Here is a 25,519-nt window from a genome sequence, read left to right as displayed (position 1 = left end):
AAATGGGGCCCTGAGCAACGACAAGCCTTTGAACAAATCAAACAGGAGATAGTTCATGCCGTAGCCCTCGGGCCAGTCCGGGCAGGACAAGATGTTAAAAATGTGCTCTACACGGCAGCCGGGGAGAATGGCCCTACCTGGAGTCTCTGGCAGAAAGCACCAGGAGAGACTCAAGGTCGACCTCTAGGGTTTTGGAGTCGAGGATATAGGGGATCTGAGTCCCGCTATACTCCAACTGAAAAGGAGATATTGGCGGCATATGAAGGAGTTCGAGCTGCCTCAGAAGTGGTTGGTACTGAAGCACAGCTCCTCCTGGCACCCCGACTGCCAGTGCTGGGCTGGGTGTTCAAAGGGAGGGTCCCCTCTACACATCATGCAACTGATGCTACGTGGAGTAAGTGGGTCGCGCTTATTACACAGCGGGCTCGAATAGGAAACCTTAATCGCCCGGGAATCTTGGAAGTGATCATGGACTGGCCAGAAGGCAAAGATTTTGGAATATCACCAGAAGAGGAGGTGGCGCGTGCTGAAGAGGCTCCACCATATAATGAACTGCCAGAGAACAAAAGGCAATATGCCCTGTTTACTGATGGGTCCTGTCGTATTGTAGGCAAACATAGAAGGTGGAAAGCTGCTGTATGGAGCCCTATACGACAAGTTGTAGAAGTTGCTGAAGGACAAGGTGAATCAAGTCGGTTTGCGGAGGTGAAAGCCATCCAGCTGGCTTTAGATATTGCTGAATGAGAAAAATGGCCAATACTCTACACTGACTCATGGATGGTGGCAAATGCTCTATGGGGGTGGCTACAGCAATGGAAGCAGAGCAACTGGCAACTCAGAGGCAAGCCCATCTGGGCTGCTGAATTGTGGCAAGATATTGCTGCCCGACTAGAGAATCTAGTCATAAAAGTACGCCATGTAGATGCTCACGTACCCAAGAGTCGGGCCACCGAAGAACATCAAAACAACCATCAGGTGGATCAGGCTGCTAAGATTGAAGTGGCTCAGGTGGATCTGGACTGGCAACATAAGGGTGAATTATTTATAGCTCAGTGGGCCCATGACACCTCAGGCCATCAGGGAAGAGATGCAACATATAGATGGGCTCGGGATCGAGGGGTGGACCTGACCATGGATGCTATTGCACAGGTTATCCATGAATGTGAGACGTGTGCTGCGATCAAACAAGCCAAGCGGTTAAAGCCCCTCTGGTATGAAGGACGATGGTTGAAATATAAATATGGGGAGGCCTGGCAGATTGACTATATCACACTTCCACAAACTCGCCAAGGCAAGCGCTATGTGCTTACCATGGTGGAAGCAACCAGCGGATGGCTGGAAACATACCCTGTGCCCCATGCCACCGCCTGGAACACTACCCTGGGCCTTGAAAAGCAAGTCTTATGGCGACATGGCACCCCTGAAAGAATTGAGTCAGACAATGGGACTCATTTCCGAAACAACCTCATAGACACCTGGGCCAAAGAGCACGGCATTGAGTGGGTGTATCATATCCCCTATCATGCACCAGCTTCCGGAAAAATTGAACGATACAACGGACTGTTAAAGACTACACTGAGAGCAATGGGTGATGGGACATTCAAACATTGGGATAAACATTTAGCCAAAGCCACCTGGTTAGTCAACACTAGGGGATCTACTAATAGAGCCGGCCCTGCCCAATCAAAACTTCTACGTACTGTAGAAGGGGATAAAGTCCCTGTGGTGCATGTGAGAAATATGCTGGGGAAGACAGTCTGGGTTACTCCTGCATTAGGCAAAGGCAAACCCGTTCGTGGGATTGCCTTTGCCCAGGGACCTGGGTGCACTTGGTGGGTAATGCGGAAGGATGGGGAAGTCCGATGTGTACCTCAAGGAGACTTGATTTTGGGTGAAAACAGTCAATGATTTGAATTGTATTATGTTAATTGTTCAGTATGACATTACTACTATGGCTGCTATCTACCCTATCAATGGTATTATAGCAAGAATCACCCAGACTGATGAAGAATGAGCTTCACTGAAACCAAGCAACGTGCAGCAGTGATGGAACCAGAACTGGCTTCAGCAGCTTGCGCCCAACAAATCCTCGAGACCGACATCTTTGACCTGCAGATCATGGACATGGACCGTGCCAGATGACAATCCAACACTACATACCATCTCCCCTGCCCTGAGAGACTACTATGATGGAGTCATGGACTGACTGAACTCCACAGACATTTTAAAGTGATGGCCCATGGACTAAGAAAGTGATATCTGTGTATATATATTAAAAGACAAGAAGAGTAAAAATGAATAATTAGAATGTATTGAAAAGTATAGGACCTGGGCATGACGTAAATGGTATGGAATAAGGGGTGGATACTGTCCTGGTTTCAGCCAGGATAGAGCTGGTTTTCTTCACAGAAGCTGGTGTGAGACTGTGTTTTGGATTTGGGATGAGAAATTGTTGATAATGTGCTGATGTTTTGGGTTGCTGCTGAGCAGTCAAGGACAGTCCAGCTTCTTGTGCTGGCCTGCCAGCGAGCAGGCTGGGGGTGCACGGGGAGCTGGGAGGGGACACAGCCGGGACAGCTGACCCAGACTGGCCAAAGAGATATTCCCTACCATACGATGTCATGCTCAGTACATAAACTGGAGCTGGCCGGGGGGCGGAAATCGCTGCTCGGGGATGGGCTGTCGATCACCGGGTGGTGAGCAATTGCTGCATTGGGCATCACTTGTTCTTGTACATTCCTTTGTTGGTATTATCATTGTTGTTCTCTTCTTTCTTTCTGTCCTATTAAACCGTGTTTATCTCAACCCACGAGGGTTTTTTTTCCCCAATTCTCTTCCCCGTCCCACTGCGGGAGGGGGAGTGAGCGAGCAGCTGCGTGGTGCTTAGTTGCCGGCTGGGGCTAAACCACGACATATATGAACAGTGATATTTTAAATATTTTGAGAAATGCTTACTGGTTTGTATTTTTTCCCCCACATAAACACATGCTGACATGTAGAATCAATTGAGGAGACTCTTCTCCCTTCCGAGCATCTGTTACTGGAAGAGGTAGTCCCCTAGTACTTGTATCACACATTTTTATTTGCAAATTCTATTCATAGAACCTGTTACCAGCATCCATTATTAAAGTCAGTATTTCTTAGCTGCTTACAACTCATGCAGAAAGCAAGACGTCTGGATGATAAAGTAAATAGCAATTTATAGTTAAAAAAGTTAAATATAAATTCAAAGATAAATACAATTGCAAATCTTTGGAGAACAAAACCAATATCAATTAAGCAAACATAATAAACAGTTATTTTACCCTTACATACTAAAGTGATTTAAAACATGCAACTTATTTAATATGGTGTAATTGTTCTTCTAAAGTGACTAACAATTTAATTAATTTTTGAGGGTGAAAGTATGTATTTATCTAGTAATGCAAATAAGATTAAATACATTCCAATGATTAATGAAATCTAAATGACAATAATAATTTGGCATGCATAAGGAAGGAGGGTACCAAAAGAGACTTATTCTGTTGTGGACTGTACAGAAACTGCTTGAAGGTTTTATAGAACACAACCTTATGTGAGATGCAAAATTAGAAGCAGATGTCAGCAGAATAAAAACGTAATTACTCAAATAGGATAAAGAAGACACTTTTTTCTAAGTATTTACTTTAGTTCATATCACTGAGCTTAAGTGAGTATTGAGTTTTATTATTCAAAAAGTGACTGTATATGGTCACAATAAAATTGATTAATCCTCTGTGATAGCAGCCAGATCAACAATAAAAATTACATTTTCGTTCTAATAAAGTAGAACAAAAACATTTCGAGTAATCTTACCAGAGCTCTGCATTTCACATCTATCTTTCTTTCCGGTGCTGCAGGTATGCTGTTAATCTTTAAGGAAAACCACACTTTGCAATTTGAAGAACTTCCTCCTATGTTAAAAAGAACAAAATGCCTTACAAATCATCTCATTATTGTTTTTATTCAACAAGGACAATGCTAAAAAGCATTCTGAGTTAATTTATTAAAAGCTCATCCACCATAGATTCAAAACTGTAAGTTGTTCATTAAATAGAGCAGAATTTTCAGTTACATAGAATCCACCCTTAAATACACATTTGAACATACATTGATTTATATTGCAATGTATTTTTCATCAGGTTTTCAGACAGGATGTCCTGAGTTATTGTGATAACAAACAAGTCAGCATTAGAGAGACTGAGAATGCTCAAAGATGGTAAATACATGCATCAAAACATTTGCGCATCAGTATTATTCTATTAGATCAGATTCATTATCTGTCTTATCCCAAGCTCTGTTATCAATGACTAGTAAAAGTCTGGCCAGAAAAAATGTGCAATAAACCTACATTTAATTACACAATAAACTGGCAAGAAATCCGTAAGATTTGATTCCCTTCAGTATTTTCTATTACCTAAACCAAAAAGGAGAGATGGAAAATTCTAATGATATGTACAAAAGCATCAGAAACTCCCTTTGAATTTTGGAGATCATTTATGAAGCCACAGAAGACTATTTATCACACACCTGCACATGCTCATGCAATTAGAAGGGTAGATTTTAAATTCTCTGATGCTGATGATTATGAAACCCTTAAATAATTGGAATTTGCATGAATGTTACAATTAAGGCCCGAAACAGGGAAGTGTGTACTCCCAGGAACCATGGGAAGCATAGGCAAGCAGATCTTTGAACTGGAGGCAGTTCGCATCAGACAGACAGTATTTTGCTTGATGTAATATAAAATTATAAACATTAAATCAATATTAGTTCATCTAATATGACCTTCGGCATATTGCAGAGTTTAAATTCTGCTCAGTTACATAGAATTGTTGTGCAACGCCAGTCAAGCAATCTGTGTTATGCTAAAGCATATCTTCCAGAGAGACTTTGAGTCTTGATTGGAAGATACCAGTTTGTTCTGGTGGCTAATTACTGGCATTGGAAGACATTTAAATATGAGTCTAATTTCCGATTTCCATGGATTTGCTTCAATGTCCAGCCAAAAGACCTTGTAATGATTTTCTCTGATAAGTTTAAGAGATCTAGCATTAAGTTTCTAGCATTTTCCTTTATTTAGAACATAATCATGAATGTTAATAAAATTAGCTCTTCAGTCTTGTTCAGATAAGCAAAAGTGAGTGAGCCCAAAGTCTCTCATCATAAGGCCTGATCTCCACAACACAAATACTTCATGTGGTAAATTTTTTGCAAGTATAAATGGTTGTTCAGCACCTTTTAAAAACACATACACAAGAACTGCTTGCAGTATTCCTGTTTGTCAGTATATTGTATGAGATTAAAATAACCTTAATCCCTCTACTCATACTTCCCCTGAATTGTACACTAGAGAGCTACATTAGCAGTTCTGTTTTACCACAGTATTAGCCTTGGGAGCTCCTACTGTTTTTCTTTTCTGCTGTGACCCCAGCTCTTCCCAGAGGCACTGCTTTCCTTGTTACAGTTCCTCATGCTGCATACATGACTTTATTTCTAAACCCCTTTTTCAATAAAACTGTGTCTGACTGGCTTTAATTATATTACTTTTTTTAATATCTTCACAGAATACAACTTATATTACCTTACCCATTCTCTTGTTTAGGCTAATTTGATATGCATACAATTTACTGTTTTTTAATACCAGCAGAACATTATAGCCTTCCAGTCTCTGGAACAGCCTCAGTATCTTAAGATCTATAAACATTAACATAATTGAGGAAAAGGCATCTCTGAATGTCCATTAAAGGATTTTGGTATGCACACGACCCTGAGTTTAATCAATTTAAAAAAGCGGAAAAAATAGTATACATAAGAGAGATGTCATCTGTAGGAAGGGAAGATCCTCTTACACCAAAACAGAACACATCACCTGGAAACTGAAATAAAAGTTCACAATTAAAGACCACAAGAAAATCAAAGGGTGCCCATCGTTTAGGACATCACATCCTTCAAGTATGCAGTCAAACTGTAGGAAAGGATAGAACGGAAGTCTATAAAATTCAGGTAGGAAACAAAAAAGGAAAATGTCAACAGTAAAGTTCCATTTACACAGAATATGTGACTAAACAGCAGGACAAAGGGGTTTATTAAAGTAAAGCAAGGCATTCAGGAATGAATGTTTTGTACAATTAATAGAAAATAATATGAACTGTTATTTAAACAGAAAATTAACAAGGCTGCTTCCCTGTTGACAAACCTCCAAAAACACCCATACAAAAAACCCCACACTTGAGTGACAACTTGCTAAAGATTTAAAAAAGCAGTGGTAAAATCTTTCCAAACATGTCTGAAGCTGGTAGACTGCCAAACTCATAAGGGCTGATAGACGGTCAGGGTGGAAAAGGAATACCCAAGTAAGATAAGGCTGCAGTAGAAATTCTCAATTAATTCTTTGCAGTAGCGTTTGCTATAGTGAATTTCAGGGGCTTCCTAAACCCACCCTAGAGCTTGTTTTGAGGGGAATGGTCAGAATGACTCTCCAAATTAAGATTTCATCAGGAAAGGTTTTGGAGCAGACTGATAAAAAGGAAAGCAGCAAATCACCTGTGCAAGAGAGTCTCTGGCCAATAATTCAAAAGGAACTCATGTATGAAAGTGCGGTGGTGTAAACTGGCGTGTGACCCATTGCTTACACCAACTTCGGGTACAAAGAAATGAAAAGGCAGAGAATGTGCCAGCAATTTTTAGACAGGTCTCTGGGATAGACTCACAAATTACAGATATGAGTTTATACATTCCAAAGAAAATTATTAACAATCACAATAAGAGAGACAACACACAAAACTATTTGAATTCTTTGACAAAGTCAAATAAGGGAGATCTGGTTCGCATAGTACCATGGTTTTCAAAACATCTGTCTCCAAGATCCCTTTCCAAAGGCTTTTAAGGAAACTAAGCTGCAGAAGAGGGAAAGTTAGAAGATGGGATTAAAATACAGAAACCAAAGAACAGGAAGAAATGGCGAGTTCTCACAATGAAGAGAAATAAAGAATGAAGTGAAAAGACTTGCTTTTGGTATGAAAAGTCTTTAACTGTTTTTTCTCCCTAGAACAGGTATTTTAAGTATCATATTCTGTCTCTAACAAACTGATCAACTGGAAGTGTATCTCCAGCATGCTAGGAGTACTTGCACTTTTTCCCTAATGCACAACCGCAAATTTTGTGCAACTGCTTTGTAACTTGTCATTGCAATGTCATAACTTCCAGCAATTAATACATCTACACTGCTACTAAGATATTTTTCCATATAAATATACAGCTTCCTCTGTGGTCTCTGATCACAGATTTTTTCCTCTGTACTCTTAACTTTCCCGAATCACTTTTCTGTATTTCAGAATTAAAGTAATGTAGATGTTATAATCTACTTGCCTTTTCTCTTCTTGCTTTTATATATAAATTTATTGATTCTGTTCACAAAAATTGCTTAAAAATACTCTAACTGCTGACATGTCTCAAAAGCAAAGCTTTCAGGTCAAGTTACTTTCTTTTTAGTTTTGACTTCAAGTATTTTTGATTATTAAATCCTTTTTTTATTTTAAGGAACTCTTAATTTCTTTTTGTACTTTTTATGCATTTGAATGTTTAGATTTGTTTCTCTTTAAACTTCTCTAAATTTTAGAAAATCAAGTATTTTTTCTGGAGACCCAAAATAAACAACACAGCCCACAGATTTCCTTTCCGGAAAACAACTACCATGTTTAGGAGGGAAAATGTATGCATTTTTAAATGATATTACATACATTCAGATATTTTAGATCATAGTATTATTTGCATAACACCTTCAATGGGCATTTCACTAAAAATTACCAAATACTTTAATTGAAACACTTTTCTTAACACATGGAAAGGACCTGGCAATTCTCTGCTGAAGGAGCATCTTTCCATTTATTTTTGCAGCTGTACTCTTTACTAAACAAACATTCCTGCAAGTATAATTTAGTATTAAGCCTTGAAGTTGTATAAACGTTGATGTTCTGTCAACCTTTACTCAGTGAAAACATAGCTGAATGGATGCTTTGCTGTCCGCTTGCATTCCTGAAAACATAAAAGCTAGGGCTTTGCCTCCACTTAGCCATAAACCTGACACCAAATAGTGACTTTATAGATGAGTCCCACCTCAGGTCTGTATCTATAAAATGTATTTGAATGGATCAGCCCAAAGCCAGTTTATTTCAAGTATCCTCATTCTTAAGTAAGTATAGGCTAATTTTACTGCAAATTTCTTCTCTTGCCAAGGCAGCCCCCAGGACAGAACCTAGTTCTTACCCTCAGAAATACTCAGAAGTAACTTCTGAAGTTATAAAAATCTGCTAAAACTTTAACTCCCTGAAAAAAAAAGAACATAAGAAAATTAAATTCACAACAAGTGCTCCTGACCTTTCCTTTAGTTGTATCTTGGTGTTTCTCTTTCAAACCTGAAGAACCTGCATGGCTGAAAATAGGTCTGGCATTAGAACTTCATTTGCTAATTGTGCTGGTTTTGGCTGGGATAGAGTTAATTTTCTTCATAGTAGCTAGTATAGGGCTCTGTTTCGGATTTCTGCTGAAAACTGTTGATAATACAGGGATGTATTAGCTACTGCTGAGCAGGGCTTAAACAAAATCAAGGACTTTTGTGCTCCTCACACAGCCCCACCAGCGAGCAGGCTGGGGGTGCACAAGAAGCCAGGAGGGGACACAGCCAGGACAGATGACCCCAAGTGACCAAAGGGATGTTCCATACCATGTGACGTCATGCTCAGCATATAAAGCTGGGGGAAGAAGGAAGGAGGGGACATTGGGAGCTAAGGACCCAAGTCGCCATTACATGCGACGGAGCCCTGCTTTCCTGGAGATGGCTGAACACCTGCCTCCCATGGGAAGTGGTGAATTAATCCCTCATTCTGCTTTGCTTGCGTGCACGGCTTTTGCTTTGCCTATTAAACTGTCTTTATCTCAACCCACGAGCTTACTCACTTTTAATCTTCTGATTCTCTCCCTCGTCCCACTGTGAGGGGACTGAGTCAGCAGCTGTGAGGTACTCAGCTGCCAGCTGGGGTTAAACTATGACACTAACATTTAGAATGGAAGGTGGGGTTTGGGGATTTCTTTTGCTAGTTTTTGTTAGTTTTTTTTAAAGTTTTACTTTACCAGATAGTAGATGCTGGGAAAACAAGGCTGAAAGGCATCATCACAGGCAGTGGAGATAATCTCAATACTTATGCTGAAACAGAGATGGCTCATTCCCAGCTCAGAGAACAAGTTTATATCTGTCTTTTTCTGTTTTCTGCACACATTTAAAAAACAGGCAGAAAAAGCAAACACTCTTCTTTTTCTCTCTACCCCAGAAAATGTTTATTCTAACGTTCCAAGTTGCTGAGATTGGTTTGAGATGATGCCTTTTTCTCCACATAAACCACCTCAATCCAGAACATGACAATCTTAGAACTCCATGGACAACTCAAAACAGAGAACACTATTGCAAACAAAAGTATAAACTCATGCTTTCCTACATACTCACTTTTCTAAACTTGCATCTACATTTTTCATGTATTTGAAGCCTCTTCCTAGGGCCTGAGCACTGTACTGTGCTGTGTTACGAGACAAGCCTGGTTTGACTTTAGGCCTATGTCTCTTTATCATCTCACTCTGGGGCTTCAATGACAAATAAACATCCTTAGCCTGCTTTATGCAACCATCAGGTCACGATCTTGTCAGATCTCATAAAACAAACAAAACGAAGTTTAGTCAGTACTTCAGAGGGAAATCACCACTAGAAATGAATGAGCACAAATCTTCTGAACATAAGAATGCATCTACTTAAACATTTAATCACCATTATCTTTTCTTCTAGTCTCCCCCTTGGTCAGTAGGGTCCTTGCTCATTAGGGTCATGCATCTGTCATTAATGGCTAAGGCAAAGCAGCATCTTCCATATGTCAACTACAGCAAATTCAATCAGCACCACTATAAAAGAGCTTACTTATTTTTAGTTTTTTTAAACTTTCCCTGATTATTTTGTAAGTCTTTTTTACTGTATATGCAAGCATTGGAAGCATAAAAAGCTGTGTACTTTCTATCACATGTAGTTACCCTGAATTTGAGGGGAGAAAAAACCCAAAACAAAACAAAAACCAGACATATTTCTGTATCCATTCCTTAATAACAAGTCAATGTCTTCAACTAATATTTATGTACAGTAAATTTATAGTAAATTAAAGTAAATCTATTTGTGAATAGAAAGTTCATAGTTAAAACACAGGACTGCTAAATTACAATTTACATGAAAATTAAACTTGAGCCTTCAATAAACTTTTCAGGTTAAAATTTCCACAGGTGTCCTCCAAGTCTCATTCCAGCTAATATGATACACCAAAATCATGAGTTTCAATTCCAGAGAGTTGAACATCCTTTTGCAACCCAGTCAGGCTGGTGTTTTGTCCAACTTTTCTTTAGTCATGCAAATAAGCTGTTCCTCCTGTGCATGACCTCTTGATTTTATTGTGTAATTTTTAAAATGTTTTAAAATTCTGCTTAACAAATCAGTGTTGTAAGCCAAACACTTAATCTTATCCTTTGTATCGTGTCCTAAAGAGTTATCAATTGTGAAATCCCCTTCCTTATACTAAGATGCTTTTTTCTACTCACTTGGATGAGAATACATTACTACCATATCAGCCACAAACTGAAGTTTCTGATCTCCCTGTCCCCTTTCTTTGGCCTTTGCTTAAAATTACTTTTTGCCCAGTGTCTGCTACACCAGCCGTTAAATGTGCTGTCAAGCATCAGAGGTTATAAATTGGCTTAAAAATAGGAGAGTTTCCTCCCTCCTGATTGGAACACAGCTGCCTACCATTCAGCTGAATTACACATCACTGATGATGAAGGAAGATTTGGCTTGGTCTCCTGAAAACTGTGGCCTTCTAGGGTGTTTTAGGGGGGTGGTGGAAACGGACGTGGGATGGGGAAATTGGAATTGTACTGATAAATAAAATTAATTTATTTGAAATACTTTATCCTAATTTTACAGACTTCTCATATTGGCATTAAAGGTATGATTATTTAAAGAAAACCCTGAAGTCATAATTTCAAATTCAATGTGCATTCTTTCCACAGCATTTTAACCTAATATTTTCAGAGCTAATATAGCAATAAAAAGAAATAAATTAGATTCAATTCCAGCTGTAAATAAAACATCAACAACACTCTTACATATGTCTTTAAGGGTATGTTTTTTAGCAATAACAGGCAAAGGAATAACAGCGCTTGATTTCTTCGTTCTACAAAAAACTTTCCAGACTGGTAGTTATCTAAATTGTCTTTGAGTGGATAACCTTAATACTGTTCTCATAGTATATGGCTGTACTTTACAGAATGTAAAATATAAATTTAAAGAGACATTTTGTCTAGTTCCCTATTATATGTAAATATGTAATAGTTTTCAGTATGTAAAGGGCTTACCACTGCTAGCACAGGATAAATCAAAATTTAGACTTCATTCTGTTCACATACAAACACAACATCCATGAGCAACCAACCCCCTGTAGAGTCATCTCTGAAGGGCAAGAGCTCTTCTTCATGAAAACTGATCAATTAATGAGTACATGCCATTTTAATTTAGTTTTTCCTTTTTGATTTAGAATAAATAATTTTTATATACATTATTTGAAACAGACTAGTTATTAAGCACATGGGATGATTTATGTTCCTTATTTTTCAGATTTTTCTCGCCTTAGCAATCTAAGAATTACACTGAAAAGACCTAACATTTCTTCTGTAAACTTTTCTGACAATTTAAGTTTCTCTACCATGTTAAATTCAGAGATTTTTTTTCTGTAATTTTTTTTTTACAGAATTTCAATGGATTGCTTCAGACTCACTTATCATAAACCTCAAAGTTTATTCCAGATACAGAATTAGTTACAATAATCTGTCCAAAGACATACAAAACCTTTATAATAAGGGTTTGGATACTTATTTTAATGGTGTCTTTATATAAATTTAATTGGTTCGTATGTCCCAGATAAAAAGTATAATATTTCTGTATAAGTAGACCCATCACTCCACTGGAAACTACTTGTAAATTAAATTCTGTTTTAACTGGCTCTAGGTATCTCTCTCCACATTTAGTTTCCAAGCGTAGAAAATCTACACCTAATTTTTGGAGGTAGCTGTAAAACAATAACACATTAAGAAAATGTTGCAATCCTGTTATGTTAAAAGCTCAAATTGATGCAAAAAGGCAGACAGTAATATTCATTTTTACTATGTGAGGAATAGCTTATCCATGGAAAGGTAATGCTTCTACACTTTCTTCTTCCGAGGAAGTTATTAATTTAGGGTTGCCACATTCAAGCTTGAGCTCATGAGCTTTCTCACCTAAGGGTTATACTTTTTCAATAAATGTAATCAATATCTATAGATTTTAAAAAAGCTTTTGCATTACATGGCAAGGTAAACATTGCTCTCAGGTGGCATTTTATGCACATGAATATATTTGAGTAACCCTAACATTTCAATGAACATTCATTTAATGTATCCCTGACAACATTGCTTGAAAAAAATACTTTAATATTCCTCAGACATTAATCTTGTTCTTAAAGAATGTGATGTTATAACTCACTTAGAGCAACTTTCATAAATGTAGAGTGTGCCTTACATTTTGTATCAAACACATCATAGAGAGGGACAGTACCAAAGTGACATTGAGACTGGAAGATTGGATTAGATTGTCCACCTAAATCAAAGCTGATGTATGAAAGGGGTGCACTTCAAAATGCTGCAATTTAAAATGAAATCATGATGCTTTTATGTATAAAAATGTACTTCATATTGAATTAATTCAATTTTTTCAAGTTAATATAATACATATAGGCAGGATTGGTGAAGAGGGAAATCTACAAGCTAGAGTAGGGTTCCTTTTCTTTAGGATTTGTCCTAAACTAGGTAATGACCGTATCTCCAAAGCTTTTTGTCACACGAAAATTCAGAAACAGAAATGAGAACAATTTTCTAAAATGTAAAATAAACACCACATTTTGGCCCTTAGAATTAGCTGTGATCACCAGGAAACAAAGCTCTGAAAAAGTGTCTGTCTTCTTTGAAGTCAGAATCCCAGAAGCTCTCTTTTTTTTCCTCCTGCCTTCAAAGCCATCTCTCAACTGAATATCACCACCTTACGGTGGAAACCCAGATACCACTAGACCATGAATGATATTCCTTTTTCCCAAACTTTCTCCAAAAGTGTAAGGAGGTAAGGAGAAGAAAGAATTTTAATACCACAGATAGCTTATTTCGAAGAAATGGATGACTAAAGCTGTTGACGTCTTCCATTTTTGTAGCTTAGCCTTCCATGCTATTAATATCACCACAGTATGATGTCGTAACAGCATTTCTCAGTCAGACACCTTTACTCCATGAAGACACTTTCTCATCTCCATCTCCCAGGTAACAGCTTCAAAAAAATCATCCAGAAGATCTGCTATGTCTATGGGATTTGGAAAAAAGAAAATGTCTCTTTAACTCAGAAAATTCTTGATGCTCTTCATAAACTCTCAGTACCTTAATATGGTGATGTCACAGCTCTTCCTTCTCCCTTGCAGTAGGGTGACAAAATGTAAATATGGCAAATACGGTTAACCCCCTTTTACAGGGGCTTTTTTCAGTCTCCATTCGTACTGTGTTCTGCACTTATCCAGGGCATGTACCTTTCATGAAATTTAATCTCTCTTGCTATCAACTATCTATTGGCGACACACAGACTTATCTGCTGGTACACATCAGGGGAGAACTCAGGGTCTGGTCTGGTTCACATGTTAATCGTTTTTTCTGAGGAAATCGTGGCATGGGGAGTAAACTCACTTCATATGCCTGAAAGCCATCCAGACACCAAGCGCTTTTGACACTGGGAAATACAGATATAACCAAGAGATCAAAAATCGACAAAAACACAGGAAATATATTTTGCATTAGACTCCATCTCACCTCACCTTTTTAAGCTCTGCAGGCAGCATGACATATATGAACACAAAGTGTGCAAAGCTTAAGAAAATTCAAAATGCTGAACAGAAATTCAGCACATTTTAACAACACAAGAGTTGAAAACTCACTGGATTTCTGGGCGGGTGGGAATATTCTACCATATTAATAGGTAGAGGAGTAACTTTGAAGGAATATATTCAAAGGACCATCACAAACCTTACCAAAGTAGGTCTACAATGTCAGTTACATTTTTTGACCCTGCCTCAGTAAGATTAATAGTCAGTAAGATTATATAGCCACACACTGAAAAGAACCCCAGACTTGCATTATAAACCACTGAATAGTCACTGAAGAGGTGCGATGAAATGGACACTTAGGAGATGAAACAATCTACTACATAAGGCAACTGTCATAAATGAGCTATTGAAAATAAACAGAGCACTTTGGGGAGCATTGGTAGGCTTCAAGGAGGACGGTCTCTTTGTTTGGGAGTGGCCTGCACCTCAGACACATTTGTATCACATCTTTCTCAAAACTCTACCCTTACAGTATATCGTCTTTTATTGCCTGGCTCTGTTATTCTTAGGCTAGAATATTTACATGTCTCAACTGGTTAACTCAAAATCAGATTGTCATCACAAATCTTTGTTGTAATTTATGGGGAGATGATACTTTTTCAGTTACTATCTATCTAATGGTTTTAGAAGTTTGAATAGCAAGCAAGAGGAACTGAAACTTTTCACTGATTAGAATAAATTTATATAATTGGAGATTATATAGTGAAGTGATTTGGTTGCTTCGAATACTAACATACTTTTAAAATACTGTTTAACTTCTAATGTGAAGATAAATTATATTTGCTTTAAGAATGTTATTTGATTACTATAATTACCTTAGTTCAAATACCTTGCAAAGAAAGAAGCTGAGGTTAAGTAGAGGAGGTACTTAGGATAACCTAGTCTAAGAGTAAAATAAGCACATAATTCCAAAGAGGGAGAGAGACAAGAACAAGTCAAGATACTTGAGGAGAAAAGCAAAAAAACCCCACAAAGTTGCTAATTGTTAGGCAATGATAAGACGATTTCTGAAAACACAGAATAACTAGTATAACCAGTATGAAGTTCAGAAAACAACTATTGCTAAATAACTCTTTTTCTTTCCTTTTCTTTTCCTTCAGAAAGATTTTTAAGGGAAGACAATGATTACAATCTTCACATGCACAAAAGATTGCTACTAGAAGTGATCTCCCTGTCCCTGATGTAAAGAGTAACAAATGGTGGGATTTAGTACATGTGGAGAGTATCAGGAAGACCTTACAATGGTAAGGGTAGAGAAGAACTAGGACAGATTAGCTAGGTCACACAGTCTTCATTACTAAATAGCTTTAAAGAACATTCTGGAGGAATGGTTGTCAGAATCAACAAGGAAGAAGTTATATCTACCATGTTACATCTAACACATTCTCATGTTCCAACAAATGCCTCAACATATCCTCATCCACAGTTGTAATCTCCAGCTCACATGAAAGGAGAATTCTTGGCTCTCTCTTAACAAACACGGAGCTAGGATTGCAGTCCCGAGCAGATGCAACTATGACCATGCTCATGTCAGTCAGTTTCTTAACCCAATGAACACAAACAAGTTACGCACTAACCTTCCCTGCTCTCACTTACTTCATACAACTTTTAAAATTACTCAAGTACTTAACAGGTTTTTCCAAACGTCAACTGATTTTTCTCCATTTGCTGTATCTGGTTTTATTTCTATTGACAACTTCTTTTTTCTTTTTTTCCTTCTTTTTTTTTTTATATTTGTCTACCTATTCAAATAAAAATTGAAAAATCCAAAGGTCATCTACTGTAACTTTGTCTCTGGGTATTGACCTATAAGGTCTCAGGTAACGGACAGAAAGATTACTGCTCATTCTTATTATGCTGGCATATAAAGATTCTAAGGGTTATCATGGAAAAAGGGGTCCTTAAATTTCCCTGCAGGCTCTCTGGAGGGTTAGGACAACCATCGGTAATATTTAAGGATGCATACAAAAATAATATAAACCATGTAATGAGGAATGGGATGGGAAAGAGAACTGAAGGGAAAGACATCTTATGTCAGTGTAGCAGAAAAGCCACCAATACTAATTGCTTGAAGAAGATCCAAAAAAAGAATGGAGTAAAATAACCTGGTTTTGCTTTTTTTTTTCCCCCCGGCATCTGGGAAGAAATAGCATTCATTGGCCAGGTTTAGCATAGCACTGCACATTTTAAGTCAGTATAAACTGTGACTTATGTAAGTAAATCACTTGCCAGGTGAACAGCTTGGGTAAGCTGTGTGAAAGATGTTTTAACATGTATGAAAAAGTAAAAAAGCCAGTTCAGGAGTCATGTACACACAGTCACAGTTGATATACCTTGGCACAGTAGGTTGAGTTTTAATCAGATGATTTCCAGTCATGAAGTTCCTAAAAATGATACTCAAGTGTTTTCCTGTTCCATGTTAGGATGAATACAAAACATATAAAATACAGACATTTACACATATAATAATTATATTCCTCCAAAGACACAAAAACTAACTGGTCATAGTTGTGGGTTTTTTAGTGTTTGTTTTTTTTTTTAAATAGGTGATATTGTTATACTACATAAAATACCTTCATAAATTAAACTTTTTGGCTACTAAGAGCTCTTTGACATACAATATTTAACATTAAAGAACTGTAGCCAGAAAACTTCAGATATGAAATTAGTATGATTTTAGAAATTATAAAATTTTCATGGAACTGAAACTACATACCAACATATAATTAATGTTTTTTTGAATTTTTACTTCAGTCAAACACAAGTTATTGAATGAAATATAGAAGTACAATAGTGAAACATAATGTCCTGTGACAGGCAGAAGATCAAACTGGAAGTCAAAAACACAAGGCAGGAGAAAAGGCAGCACATATTCTTAAATCTCAGAAGCCTGCTCACAAACATGGCACTTATCTATTGTAAAGGCTTAGCAAACCTTTCTTTTTTAAGTCTTAGCCGCTAAGGCATGTTAGAATTTCTTCAGCAATCCTCCAGCTACTGTGCTCTCTAGGTGTAATATTCTGTGGTGAAATATACTTCTAATGGTTAAATGCTCTTTCTTATGAAATTCTGAGTCATAATCTATTACTGTCAACACAATAAATTCAAAATAAGCTTGCTGAAGACAAATTAAGTTCAGTTTTATACTAGTGTTGTGTCACACAAGCACGTAACTGCTCTTACAAGTTGCTGCACATGCAAGGTATTTAAAAGCTACACTCTATTAAGCAGTAGAGTCTTTAATTTGAGAAGCAAATGCCATTGAATCAATTGAATTATAAAAATTACCTTGGAATTCAGAAACTACTGTAAAATCAATTGTTGTATTTCCCTAAAAGGCCTGTATCTCTCAGCTTGGAATTCAGCAACTTTTAAAATTATCTAAAAGACTCAAGAAATGTTGAGCACCACATATCCTCATTTTTAATATAGAACTTCATTAATATTAATATAATGAGATTTTATCCCATCTACCTACCAGGAAACTAATTTAACAACATTTCCTAGAATATGTATGAATTTCTAACTGAACCTTTAACTATGAGTTAACTTTTATTTTATTATATGAACCTACATCAGACTTCAGTGAGAAGATACATCACTTCCTGACAGGGTTCACTTTTAAATTCTCTGCCATACTCTAGCAGGCTCACGGTATGCAGTTTCCTTTAAAACACATGCTAAATCTTAAGGCTAAAAATGCCTATTTCCTAAGTGAAGATAAGCCAGAATTACAAAAACGATACTGACACCAACTAACACAAAACATTAACATGTGTCCTACAGAGTGATTCCTGACCATCATTCATTAGAATTTTTTTAATTCTGTATTTATATAAAAAAAAAAATCCATAATACAGATGGTATGGTAAAAATATGAAATTAACCAAAAGAATTTTACCAACCTAATATAGTCTTACTGTAATGGTTCATAGTAACGAAGCTAGGCAAATGCAAAGGCATTAAATCTGACAAGTCTCTATTTATGGTCTTTTTCAGCATAACCCTTTTACATTAAAAGGAACCTTTTAATCAAGTTCACTGGGATTTGGATCACTTTCCACTCCAACCTCTGCCACAGAGTAGGTATTTGATCTCATTCTCCTAAAGCAAGGCAAAAAGGCAACACGAAGCAACACCACACACACACAAAAGGCAACATAATACTGGGATGAAAACTGTGTGTTCCCTGAAGAAGATATTATTAACAAGTATAATTTTCTGACATCATTAACATGTTTCTGCTGAGACTTAGGGCAATTTAGAAAAAATTCCTTAGTCATTTTAGGAAAACTATGTTTATTTCTCTGTCCATCCATAAAATACAAAATTAGTTATATGAAATAGAATCCTGACCACAACGATGAAGTCAGCAGATTTTCATTAGATTTAAGAAAAATCTATTGTAGAGTTGTGAAAGCAATTTGTTTTCAAAAAAATAAGAAATTATGAAATAAAATTCCGTTAATCTGCAGGTAAAAGAACTTTATGTTCATGTACTTCCACATTAAATAAAACCAACCCTTCACTAATTGCATGGATATTGTCTGCCATATTTACAGATGCTTAACATTATCAGGTTGTTCTTACCAATTTCTCAATATATTGGTGAAGGGATAGATAACTGATAAATCCAGAGAGTTGGATCTGCATCTCATCAGCTTTTAGATGAAAGCAATCATCTAATTATTTCTAACATTCAACAATAATTATTACATATATCATTTACACTATGAAAAAAGAATCATTCTTCCTAAATAACAGAAGTTTACTTTAATATCTTACCAGGAATGATAATCATGTTTTCATAATTCATTCTAATTGTCAAAAACACAAAAGCCTTTGTAAACCCCCCAAAAACTCAGGAATTACTGTTATTGTACTTACTGGACTGCAATGTTCCTATGAGGTTTCTCATTATTAGGGACCATATTTTAAAACATGCATGAAATCTGAGTCTGAAATAACATGGACATAAGGGACCGTGATGCAATGCCAACTGAAAATGAGTGAACCGCAATTTACATATAGACATTTCCCATGTTTCATGCACACTACGCAAATTCTTTTAAAAAGTTAAAAGTCAAGTCTTGCTAGGTTCTGTCCCCTGCACATTATTTAGTACTGCATATATACACAATAGTGACATACAAAACATTTATGACAGATGCTTTTTCTTTAGCTGTATCTGTAAAACATCTGCTATCTAAAAAACATGGCTTACTGCAAGTTCAATGTGACTACTATGTGAAGCCTAAGCAAAAAGTATGATGTTTTAAAATGCACATTTGATGCTTCAAAGCAATGTAATACTAAATGCCATATTTTACAGCAAGTAATACTGATTTGAATGCAATATCGTATCACCTTCAAACAGTAATAACTGTTTATGTGTATTCTGGAAGAGGGACTCTGAATGCAGCCTACATCTTCATATTTAGAAAGAAAAAGTATATTTTCCTTAAAAAAGAAGCAAATATAATTCAGTATTATTTGATATGAAAAACAGAACAAAAAAATCTCCAAATGGTAAACTTAATACTTTTCAAAGTTTGTTTGCCATGATAATTTTCAATTTCCAGTATAAATGTAAAGATTAATTCTGAAAAATTAACATTAATTCAAAAGAAATTAACTTTGACCTGAAGATCTTAAACATATAGGACACACAAATCCCTGTAGTATTTGCTCAAATTTTTGCCTGTTCATCTCTTCACCTACCTATAGAAAAGTGAGGATTGTTTGAAAGATCCTTGAAATCAGATCTACATCATAGCACTTACAAAACATGCTTTTAATAAACCTCACTGTGACACACAAGACATCATAAGGAGTAATAAAGAAAAAATGTTACACGATCTCTCCATAAACTTACTGGTAGGAAATTGGGCAAACCAGTTGAAATAGAAGCATGAGAGTGAGACTTCTCCAGTCTTCATGGAAAGATATAGGTCAAAAATTCAGTGGAACAAAATAAATATATCTTAGTGCAAAACAGAAAAGGAAGAAGAAAGGACCTTTCAAGTACAGATAAACAAGCATGTGCTTAGGACTCAAAATACCTCTCAAAAAAATCTCCCCTGAAAAAAACCCACTACATTTGTCAAGAGAAAAAATGTTTATGGATATGTAAGATTACTATAGACAGGAAAACTAATATTCAGTAAGCAGTAATGTGAAGTCTGACAGTTACTTCAAAGTAAGGGAAAAGGACGTGCCAGTTCATGGCAAATCAGCTCAAATTTTGGATGTGAACGGAAATGTAGTATTTAACAGACAGATAGTATCTATCCACAAAGTATCTCTAAAGTATTTCTTCAGCTCACAGAAAAGCAAAATGACCACTAGCCAGATTCATTCTAGTATCTGACATCTCAGTTACCTATTGACTGATAGTTGCTGCATAATGTCTAGTACATATATACAAACTACCTAAATATAAAATTGAACATGTTTGTTAATGCATGTATCCTGTGTAAACCATTTTATGGTTTGAACTAACAATCAGTGGCATACCAGCAAATGTAAATATTGCAATATTACATTTTAATTATTTTTATGCACAAAATTAGTAAAAACTGGAGATAATAGCACTGTTCCAATCTTTTCTGCTAGTATTATAATAGCATTCAAATTATTTTTGCATATTTATACTTGTATGATTTCATTAGGTATGTTAAATGAACAATCACCAGAATTCATACTGTAAATTTCATTTGACAGTTCACAATGTTGTTTGCATTTTTATCTCCTCTTATGTACAAAAGGCAGAGCTCACAAATTAAAAAGACGTAGAACCTCAAGTTTTACAATACCAGCAGCAAATGAGATTTAGGACAGGAGTTAATAAGGGGGAGAATAAAAGGTTTTTAATTTAGCCTACTTGTTTCCATTTTAAAACTTACTGACTTTTGGTAATATCTTTGCTAAACTAACTTTCCAATTCAAAATTGTCCATGCCACTTGCTTTCCTTGGATTGCTTTTCTGGAATTTTCTAGCCAAAGGAATCCAGTAACAGCTACTCTAAGAAAATAGACAGCATTTTTCTTACAAAAAACGTTTTTAGATATTTTGCTGAGAATCTGTAGCACATCATTTGGAGCAGGGGATGACATTTTTTGGAGTTACCTTACATATAGAAACATGTTTTTTAGTCTTTCTGTGAAAATCCACTCAAAGTTTGCTAAGTTTATTATTTCTGAAAATTATTTTGTTGTGCATATACAAGAGAGGTTTACCAGTGTCTGATGCTCACAAAACCTGGAAACCCAGTCTGCACCTAGTATGTCCTAGCCACTCAATTCCCACGTCAACCAGATTTGCACATGCCCACAGCAGCAGCTTTGAAAACCTGGAAGAGTTATACTTGGCAAATGAAATAAAAGTGTATTCAAGAATTTGCATAACTTAACATTGACACATATGGCTTTTTCTATTTGCTAGAAAAAGTATTCCTCACTTAGTGGTCACATTAGTAGCTTTCTTACAAACACTTAAACTGGTTTGGAGGGAATTAACACAAATATCGCAATTAAAAAAAATGTGGATAATCAGCCTTTTAAAGACTTTTCTACATAAGAAATGGCACGTACAGGTTTTCCTTAGTTCAGAAAATCTGGCATCCCAGATTACTTTCACTTAGAATAAGGGAAACTGCTTGTAATCCAAAAGCACCACAAAATGCAGGAGTCTCTCAGCGAGATGATACGGTTTGCTTTAAATATAATGATTTCTCCTGGAAGAAGAGATAAAGGCCTTTTATGAGAGATGCATTACATTCTAAGTGTCAAAACAACATGTCAGTGGTGAGTAGGTAAAGAGGGATTTTCATTTGACCATGAATAGATAGCACCTGGCCTTTTAACTGAATTTAACCTGTAATTTCTTCTGAGAGAGAGCAAGACGCTGGATCAACCTACAGTGAACAGCGAGGACCTATGGGCAGAGGATAGAATATGAATGAAGAAATTCTTAGCTTCTTACAGTAATCAAGTGTTGCTAAAGGCCCCTCTAAAAGGTCACAAGGGCTTCTGAATTCAGGTTAACTCTCACTGTGATAATGTTAATATCACAGAGCAACTGAATGTGCTTGTCTTCAACTGCAATGGTTGAAACTTTTCTGACAACTGTTCCTTCTTTCTACCAGTGATAGTTTTATCTGGTACTCGTAATCAACACAAACCAGTAATATACCCACTCTGAACTTTTTTTCATTTCCGAAATGTATATTAAAGGGTGAAAGTAGCAGTGACTTGTGAATATTTGGATTTTCTGTAGGAATGTTTAATAAGTTATATTACAGAAAGATAAACAGGGAAAAACCATACCAAGAGAAGAAAGTTCCTTGGTAAGCTTCTTTCTACTTAACAAAAAAATCCATTTCACAAAGGAACTTCTACTACAAAATAAGTGCCAAATGCCATAAACAGAAATAAACGCCTTGAAAGTGCATCCAAATCTCTCAGTTACGCTTCTTGCACACACATAACTCTCACTCTCTGACAACAACGTATAAAATGCCATCTGTGTTTTGCCACAGCGGGAAACAGTACTTCACTAATATTTATAATTTCATAAGTATGTCAAGAACAATTAGGACTTTACTGTGCCCACAGAGGCAAAGGAAATATTTTGAGACAGTAGACACCATAACAAATAAATCACTGCAATGGACAGTAGCATCTATTGCCTACTCAGCAAATATGTCACAGTGGTTCTTTGCTGGTTAGTTAGGCAAACCTACCTCATAACTGAATGTATGAGAATTCAGACACAACTGAAATTACCTAGTCACAAATAGTCCTCAGGAACAACTTGGTTACAGCGTCAAAGGCACATAATCAGTACGTGATGCAAACTTGTCTAGTTACGAAAGTATAGCACTACTTGTAATAGAATTATAATAATAACAGTTGGGGGGGATCCTGGTGGTAAAACTGAAAAAAAAAAAAATATATTGGATGGAGAAATGTGTTTTACTTTCTCCTGCTGGAAATTAATATGGTCCGTCATCTTAAAAACACAATTTTGACTCAATCTAATGTTTTAATTGATATTTCTGAACTGTTTAGCTTTCAGAAACTTGCCATGAAGAAATAAATATATAAAAACTTTGCTCTACTCTTGCATTGCCCTGCCAGGCTCTGAGAATATATTCACAATTTTTTTCTCTTCTTGAGGGACTGAACATACATCTTGAAGGAATTTGTTCTCAGCCTTAAGCAATAGGATATTCTAAGCAATTGCTCTTAGACAATCATGTTGATGTTACTGCAATTTGAACGTGTCATAATATTTAGATTCATGTAACAGATTCAAGTAATTATTCAACTAGAAAGAAAAAACAAGACACTGTAAAAAAATCACATATTTGATTTGAAACCCACTTCTTATGAACTGTCCCAAGTATTAGGCTATAAAGTTTGACTTTTTCATGCTCAGTGCATACTTTCACAGGTCATAGCAATTGAATCAGTATGAATCTCTATTCAGAGATAGTCTCAGAGGAGACTGATAGGGGCTTTCTCTCTGTCCTCTTCTCATCCCACTATCTGCTGCCTCAGATATGCTTAATACGACTGTGAGGAACTGGCAAATTTTAGTGTTTCATTACTATCATTTCACAACTACTATGTGCTCTCTGTGTGTTTATAGTTCTATACTTACTACAGGGTAAAATAAGAATTGTCTGTAAGCACAGGAAAAGCAAAATGATGACCTAGATAAAGAGCATCTCAAACACTCAAAAGCAAGGGCATTGACTGTGAAGAAACTACTGCTCTGTTGCTAGCTCACTTACTATCTTGTTTCAAAAACGTTATTTTTTATATCACTCTGAATGTGTTCTGTCATAGACTACTAGTAAGGGTTTACACTTGGACCTATCACGTTAGCCCTGTTGCTGGAGGGTGGATTAGATGGGGAAGAAATTCAAGCGTGGTTTTGCTGCACTGTTTCAATTCAGCAAGGTGCAAGTCACACCTGTCATTTCACAGGTGAATTTGAGAGGGACAGACAAAAGTCCAGAGCACATCTAGCCATGTAACCATGACAACAACACCCATTATTTTTGCTCAGGATTTTTTTTTCAGAATATGTCTGTTAAATACACTACTGATTGACAAAATTCCTTATATACACAAATATTAGAGATCTGTCAGACATGATAGAATTAATGTGTTTCTCAGTAATATAGTTTACTGTTTATACAGACTATCAGAACAAGCAAAATGCCTATCACAGACATTTTTAATTAGGTAAGAAAATTTAATCTGTTTATATGCAAATGCAATCCTACATGCTATGGCATCCAAAAATATAGAGATGCACAGGTTTACAAATGGAGTGACTTATCTGTGGTTAGGGCAGATGCAGTATTACTAGCCTTCTCAGCACAGCAATATTAAAACACCTGCTGCATGAGGGAGATGTAACCTAAAGTTCACCAGCAGCCTTACACTGTGAGCAATTACAGATTGCTTTTGTTATTAATTTTAAATGGGCTACCATGCTTCGTTTGCACAGATTTTTAATTGCACATATACCATGCCCCACAAAATTCCATGTGGGCCATAGGTCCTTGAAGCATTGCTACATCTGAATTGTTTCAAAACAACATGTTAGTTTATTAGGGGAATCAAGCTGTTCTGAGTCTCAAAAGGGCACAGGGAAATGCGTAACACTTAGCAGACTGCAGTACTGCAGAAGGGCACCTACTGAGAAAGCTAACAATAACAGAACATTCTTTTTGACAAAGGAAAAAAGGATAAAACAGTCTAATCCTTAATGATCTACATACGCTAAACCATACCCAAAAGCTTTTATGCACTAACATAAGTATAGCTGCAAATGCTAAAATGCTATAAAAAAAATAAACAAGCCCTGGTTGGTATTTTACATTTTCAAATATGCATGCAGTTTACACAGGGATCATTTTCTCTAGATATTTCTTCTGGGGTTTTTGGGGGTTTTTTCATGGAGAGGGAAAATCAATTAAAACAAACTAATCTAAAGGTGGAACACAATATGCTTTAACATATAGCGTGCAGATTAAACTGAAAAATAGCTTAACTACACAATGAAAATTTATGAAGTAGATAACTAAAAATGATTTTTAATAATATTTCTGTTAGAAAGATAGTAATCCCAGAAATAAATATGCTTGTGAGAGATACCAATTATACCTTTAACATATTAATCATATTACTGCATTAATACTGAATAAATTCTAATATTTATCACTGTATACTCAGTTCTTAAGATCTTTTTAAAAAGTTACCATAAATAAATGCGAAGTCTTGTTTTAAACTGTCGCCATCCTGAGTACTGTTTTCCTCTCAATCACCTTGAACAGTTGCTAGAACAAAGAAATTATTTCTTTGAAGAAAGAAATTTTTTTTCAGCTACTACAGATGTTCAGCTCTCAGGGATTGATTTCAAGCCTGAAAGTCCGGGAGGACCA

General features: G+C 36.3%; 1 protein-coding gene across 1 annotated transcript in view; it reads right to left on the bottom strand.

Moving 5' to 3' along the window:
- CFAP47 (cilia and flagella associated protein 47) overlaps positions 1 to 25,519 on the bottom strand; it is a gene marked incomplete at its 5' end in the record, with an annotated part of 409,359 nt that overhangs the window by 132,668 nt on the left and 251,172 nt on the right. Inside the window, one exon of the mRNA XM_082014136.1 lies at positions 3,835 to 3,932. Coding sequence (XP_081870262.1) covers positions 3,835 to 3,932 — 98 coding nt within the window. The remainder of the gene's footprint in view (positions 1 to 3,834; positions 3,933 to 25,519) is intronic.

Source organism: Phaethon aethereus (genome assembly GCF_964289735.1).
Source record: "Phaethon aethereus genome assembly, chromosome: 1".
NCBI classification, from domain to species: Eukaryota; Metazoa; Chordata; class Aves; order Phaethontiformes; family Phaethontidae; genus Phaethon; species Phaethon aethereus.
This window is presented reverse-complemented; position numbering and strand designations above follow the sequence as displayed.